Raw genomic sequence first — 6,905 nt, 5'->3', positions numbered from 1 at the left:
GCGATTTTGGGTTAAATTGTTTGAATTTAAAAAATCTCCTGCTTTTTCAACACACACCTCCTGCTTTCTCTTGACTAAAGGTTGACAGGTCTGGTTCGGGGTTGTTGGGTGTTTTGGGTTTTGTTTTTGTTTGTTGATATTTCTATAACCAGCCACTTGTTCTGGACCGACAATGCTATTCAGAACTTGCATAATAAACACACTGTATTTGTTAACGTGTGTAACAGTGGGTACGCTCGTAGGAACGATATCTGGAATTTGGGGGATCCATAAATGGAGAGGGCACAGTCTCAAACGTACAATTTCGTACTCATGTATGGGGAGGAAGAGCACCCTCGTCACATTAATCACCAACCCAGTGTCCTGCACAGACACCCCAGATACCAGAGGTGTACATCCACAGGTACCCACAAACAGAAACTCCTAGTGCATATATATATACTATACTATACTTACATATATAAAGAGTAAAAATCATGTGTAGACTGTTGGGACAGAACGTAGCCCAGTGGTAAAGAGCTCAGCTGATGCGCGGTCGCTCTAAGATTTCATCCATTCAGCTGATATTGATAAATTATTACCCTTTAGAAATTTTTTTTGTATAAAAAATAAGATAAAATACTGTAGTTAGATAGGTATTAAATTATTTATTAATGCCTTGTTTGAAAAAAGAACAAAGAGGAGTACTAGCACTGAACATTATCCATACACATGTTTAATTATACTAAATCATGTATGCTAACAATGATATAAAAAACGTATATAACCAGCCTATTTCCAGCTGTTGGAAAATCATACCTGTCACACTGGCAAACATGCACAAATTCCGTGAAATTAAATATTTCCCTGCTATGAACTTATTCGATGTCACTGCCAGATGCATCCATACACAATGTAGATGGTCATCTCAATGCATGTTAAAAAAAGTCAAGTAAAAATAATTCAATTCAAATTACAATATTTTTTTTAACATGTATTGTGTTGAACATTCATAGTTGCAACTATACACCAAGTTTCATTCGTAAAAAATGCGAAACTAAAATGGTTCATATAAAAATATATAAGCTGCTTCAGACTACAACAAACCAATTTGCTATGGTGATAGCCATAAGCGCATGTCTTTTTGGAATCATATACTGTAAATCATTTGTATTTCTTTGTTTTTAAAAAGCATTTGACAAAAAAACATAACAGCCATATATACAAAATATCATTAACAAATGGTGTAACAAACACAGTTAATATATTACGAATCTGGTAGTTATAAATATTTGTCTCACCAATGTCAGATCAGTCATTACAAAACACTGACTGCAACTCCTTTTGAACTATATTGTACAGAGATACAGTTTTACTGGTGGTTAACAACTGCTCACCGGTCATTCGCCAAATTATTTAAATATTTTCATGATCGTTGTATAAAATAACAAATGCCCTCATACAAAAATGCTAATGCTAATAACATGAGTAAAATGACAACACCGATGTGATACAACCTAGCAGGTGGTGAACAAAATCACCAGCTCTTTTGATAAAATGTTCATTTTATTAACTAATTTCATGGCACATTTGTATAAAGTAAACAAATTGAGGATTGTGGCTACTGCTACCTTGAAATATGTTTAATTTGGCTAAAGACAGTAAATTTTAGCAAGGTATAGTGTTAGTTTCTATATTAAGAGCCAATTTTATACAATTTATATGGAAATGGCTCATTCAGTCACTGTCAGTTTGTATACAAATGGTTAATTCTGTCACCGTCGGTTTGTATAGAAAGGGTAAATTCTGTCACTGTTGGTTTGTATACAAATGGTTAATTCTGTCACTGTTTGTTTGTATAGAAAGGGTAAATTCTGTCACTGTTTGTTTCTATACAAATGGTTAATTCTGTCACTGTTGGTTTGTATAGAAATGGTTAATTCTGTCCTTGTCAGTTTGTATACATATAAAGGTTACCTTTATAATAAAATTGTTAACTATGAGTTGTATATGGTTTAAATCTATTTGACTGTATACTTTGTATTCCCAATAATGAGTGAAAAGTGTTCTTATTGCTTTTGCTTTCAAGTAAGCACTATAAAGCATCTTACAAAATACCAAAGCTAAATGTTCTAAACATCATTCGAAAACAAGGATATCATGGGTCTTCTTATGTGATATCATTTTTGATCATTTCCATTTTGCTGCAGTTGCAGATGTGGAAAAATCGCATGAATGTTATCACTATTCAAGAGAGTTAACTCATTGTTATTTTTCCTTTTAGCCAAAAAGCAATTTTAATGCAGGATTTTCAATAATTGTTAAAAAATTGAAATAAGATTTTATTGGAAATGAAAATACACTTAATGTCATCTAATATTTGACGAAACGAAAACTGAGCAAAACATTTTTTTCTTCTTCTGATTTTAACTCTACTTTATTGTGAAGTAAATCTTTAGTCCTGTAACTGTCAGCTTGTATTCAAATTAATGGTAAATTCTATCAGTCATTTTGTATTTACTGTCAAGTTTTTAATCATATGACCAATTCTGTTATTGTCACTTTGTACACAAATGGTTAATTCTGTTACTGTCACTTTGTATTTACTGTCAGTTTATACACAAATGGCCAACTGTGTTACGATCAGTTGGTATACAAAATGTTAATTTCGTTACTGAAAATTTGTATTTACTGTCAGTTTGTATCCAAAAGGTTAATTTCGTTACTGAAAGTTTGTATACAAAATGTTAATTCTCTTATTGTCATATTGACTTTAATGTCAGTTTGAATACCAGATTAATTCTGTTACTCAGAATTTGTATACAAATGCCCAATTCTGTTTGTACACACAACTACATGTAATTTGGCATTTGACAGTTTGTATAAAAAATGACTACTGATAGCTAAATTCAGAGTATGACATGTTACTCTTTCTTATTTTTTGTGTTTTTCTTGTGTTTGAGAGTTTTGTACAGCTTGATGAGATCGGTGAACACATTCCGGTTGAGGATTTTTGACACACAGATGACGGAACCCATGATGGCGCCCATCATCCCCGCCACACTCGTGTCCTGGCCTGAAACAAAGAATTAGGGCTGTTGTAGAAATCACCACACAGGTGTGTTTGTGTGCAGCATAATAGGGGTGGGTGGGGTGGACATATTTTCTTTCTTTTTATTACCCAATATGTATAAAGAAAGTTATTTTGAATTTTTAAAAACAATAAATATTTTTTAAATATTTAACAAAAAAACCACTAACAATATTCAAATTATGAATTATTTAACTTTAAATAAAACTACTGAGAGTAAGTTATGTCAAAAAAAAACACTTTGAAAAAATTAAATAATAATATTTATAGTAAAGATACACACTTGAAATTAAACATCTCCAAAATAGTCGAAATGTGCCTATTAAATACACAAAGGAAAACAAAATATACTTTAAAATATAATAATTAAATAATAATTCTACTTCACAGCATTGTTTTTTCATGTTCCAGAAATCATCTAATCAAACTGTGAACAAGTTTATTATCTTCAATATTTACATGGACTACCAGGCAATAAAGTCACTACTTTAATCTGTACTGAACCTAGGATGCACTTTTCCATATTACCTGTGAGGAAAAGTCCAGGTATTCCAGTTTCTGGTCGTAGATTCAGACAGGAATCGAGCGTGAACCTCGTTTTGGTGAGATTCAGTCCGTATGCCTCACCCTTTGGTCCACCTAAATAGAAACTGTTACTGACGGGAGTGCCCACTTCGAAATACTCCAGCTGAAAAACAACAACAGGGTCAGGCTGTGTTAACATAGGTTGAGTTTAACTTAGAAAATAACAACAGGGTCAGGTTGTGTTAACATAGGTTGTGTTTAACTTAGAAAATAACAACAGGGTCAGGTTGTGTTGACATAGGTTGTGTTTAACTTAGAAAATATGAATATGGACAAGATATATAAAAATATGAGTATCTTTTTTCAAAACTTAATTATTTTTTTTGAAGTGTCATTTTCGTGTAACTTTAAACACAAAGTCAAAACACTACTCAATGGTGGATTCAGGATTTCAGAGGGTGGGCATTTAGAGAATAATTAACAAGCTACCGGGTACGAGGAATTACAGATTATCTGTCTTGAGTGAATGAATGTTGTAAACCCGAGCCACAATTACAGCTTGATAATCTAAAGCATCCGGAAGATTACAGGACATACCTTGTATGAAAACTCTATGTTTAAATGATAAATAAAAAATGAACTACACTCTGTCCACAAAATGTCTTTTGTAAATAATTATAATTTGGTTTGACAAAAAAAGAAAAGTAAAAGTGTTTTGGAAATTTACAAAAAAAACACATTAAAATATTTGTGTAATTTAGAAAAATATTGGCTCAGAAAACTGCATAGCATGAAAAAATTTGTTCCCTGTGGGACAAATTATAGATAATATGGGATCTGCCATCTTGAGGTACTGGACATCGATGAGCCACTTTAGATCAACCTTGCCACTGCAAATGTCTGCTTTATGGTATAGAATGGGTGACCAATAAGATGTTAACAACTGTCAGACACGAATGTGACACTGAAAGTGTTGCTGTTTTTTAAGACTATAACACAAACCTTGTCTGCTATCTGAGGGAAGAGGTCACAACACTGCTTCCACATCTGCTGACCAATGGCCGTCTTTATCTGTTCATAGTGATCCCCGCGGTGTCGCACCGTCTCATCCTTCCACTTTGAGAACCATTCCCAGTTGGCGTACGTGATCAACAACGCCGAACTCTTACCTAGAGGAAACAATAATACCATCTCATTAATTACCAGTATTAAAGGCATATTGTCACAGACCACTGACCTACTACATGGCCTAACAAAGTATTACTTAAAATTATATATATTTGATTTGTCCCATAATGTACTTTATTCAGCCATTTACGTAACCACTATACTCCACTTATTAATGACATTTTGTAAAAATAATTGAATTATGGCAATAGTCCATAATTAAAAAACTAACATTGCTGAGAGGGTTGACATGGATTTCACTCCATCATGGTGTAGTTAAAGTGATGCAATAGCTAGATTTGGTCTGTAAAAATTAATTTAATTTTGATTTATTATGCATTTTTACAGAAATAAGGTCCTTAAATCTGTGACAGTATGCCTTTAAAGGTGCTATCTCATAGTTGCATAATGGTGGTTGCACGCCAAAACGTTTTTATTACCTTTTGCTTTGAAATGTAGTACCAGCCTCGGTGGTGCAGTGGTTAAGCCATCAGACTACAGGCTGGTAGGTACAGGATTCAAAGCCCGGTACCGGCTCCAACCCAGAGCGAGTTCTTAAGGGCTCAATGGGTAGGTGTAAGGCCACTACACTCTCTTCTCTCACTAACCACTAACCAACTAACAACTAACCCACTGTCTTGGACAGACAGACAGCCCAAATAGCTGAGGTGTGTGCCCAGGACAGCATGTTTGAACCTTACTTGGATATAAGCATGAAAATAAGTTGAAATGAAATTTCCTACAATATGGTAAAATGTTCTTAACTTTGGGGAAAGAATTTGATTCTTGATTAAATCTATTTTTTAAATAAAATATTTTTTCCTGACTAGAAAAGCTTGTTTAGTTTGCCCACAACAAAACAGGAAACAACACATTACATGTTTATACTTATGTTTAAGGTATGGAAATAGAAAGCATAATGGAGACAAACTTACAGAATATTTTAAATTCCTTTCATACAAAACAAGAAAAGTCAATGAAATTATCATGAAGTCTGTCTTTAACATTTATGTACAAATGTAAAAATAATTATGTACAAATATTAAAACATTGAAATAAATAATTATGTAGAAACAGTCATATTTTGCTTAAACATGGAGAATGAGTCTTTATAGTTCATTGCACCTATCTCAGTTCAAAAATTAAACTATGGCACATTATTACCTAAACCTTGTTAAACTATTCTTCATTTTAGTGACAGAAAAGCTGTTTTTACATTAAGGCAGTTTACCTGTCATTTTAATTAAGGTAGTATACCTGAGTATTTTAATTATAATTTTTATATGTAATACTTTAAAATAAAAATAGGTGTCCCTGGGTATTTCAATTACGGTAAATTATCTGTGGTTAAAACTAACCAGGCTTCTAGATTATGGTAGGCTAGTGATATTCAATGTTGGGCTAGTAAATAACTACTGTTACCATGCCCGACGGCTAATGAAAATGTTTTTGTCAAATGTTCCAGTTAAGTCATTGAATATCCTAACCCCACCCCCAGTGTTAGTGTTTTTAAGCTCTATCTCCCCCTTTAGGTAACATATCTTATTATTACTATTATTTAGTAAAATTGTATTATCTTAAAGTAAAGTAGGGTTAGTGAATTTTTAATCATGGCTAGTAAATTTTTTAAATCACTGATCCCATGGATAGTGAATTTTATAAAAAATTCTAGAAGCCCTGAACTAAAATTTTACATGCTATTTTATCATGGTAGTTTACCTGGATATTTTAGTTAAGGCAATTTATTTAATATTTTAATTCAGGTAGTTTACCAGGATATAAAAAATTTCAAAAAACAACCTGTCTTGTATATCTAACTGTGAACAAATCAAGAAACACTAAATTAAATGCATATAAATTTTAAGGTAATTAATGTTTAGATACAAACACAAAATATAACTTACAGAATATTTTACATTTATTTCATACAAAACAACAAGCCATTGAAATGATCATAAAGTCTCTCTTTAACATTGATATACAAATGTAAAAACAATCATGTATAATTTATAGATACTCACGAGAAACATTGATATTTTTATATATATGGAGAATGAGTCTATAGTTCATTTGCATCTGTACAAAATTTATAACATGGAACTGTGGAACAGCCATCACACCTAAGCCTTAACAAAATAAACCT

The 6,905-nt window shown here is 32.3% G+C and overlaps 1 protein-coding gene across 1 annotated transcript in view; it reads right to left on the bottom strand.

Annotated features, from left to right (window-relative positions):
- Positions 1–627: 627 nt before the first annotated feature.
- Positions 628–6,905, bottom strand: part of LOC121369281 (all-trans-retinol 13,14-reductase-like) — a 31,017-nt gene continuing 24,739 nt past the window's right edge. Inside the window, exons 10-12 of the mRNA XM_041494246.1 lie at positions 4,598–4,764; positions 3,599–3,758; positions 628–3,055 (exon numbers count right to left, since the gene is read on the bottom strand). Of these exons, the coding sequence (XP_041350180.1) occupies positions 2,904–3,055; positions 3,599–3,758; positions 4,598–4,764 (479 nt within the window). The 3' untranslated portion in view covers positions 628–2,903. The remainder of the gene's footprint in view (positions 3,056–3,598; positions 3,759–4,597; positions 4,765–6,905) is intronic.

This window comes from Gigantopelta aegis, chromosome 3 (genome assembly GCF_016097555.1).
Source record: "Gigantopelta aegis isolate Gae_Host chromosome 3, Gae_host_genome, whole genome shotgun sequence".
NCBI lineage: Eukaryota > Metazoa > Mollusca > Gastropoda > Neomphalida > Peltospiridae > Gigantopelta > Gigantopelta aegis.
The sequence above is the reverse complement of the archived record's forward strand: the minus strand, read 5'-3'. Positions and strand labels throughout refer to the sequence as shown.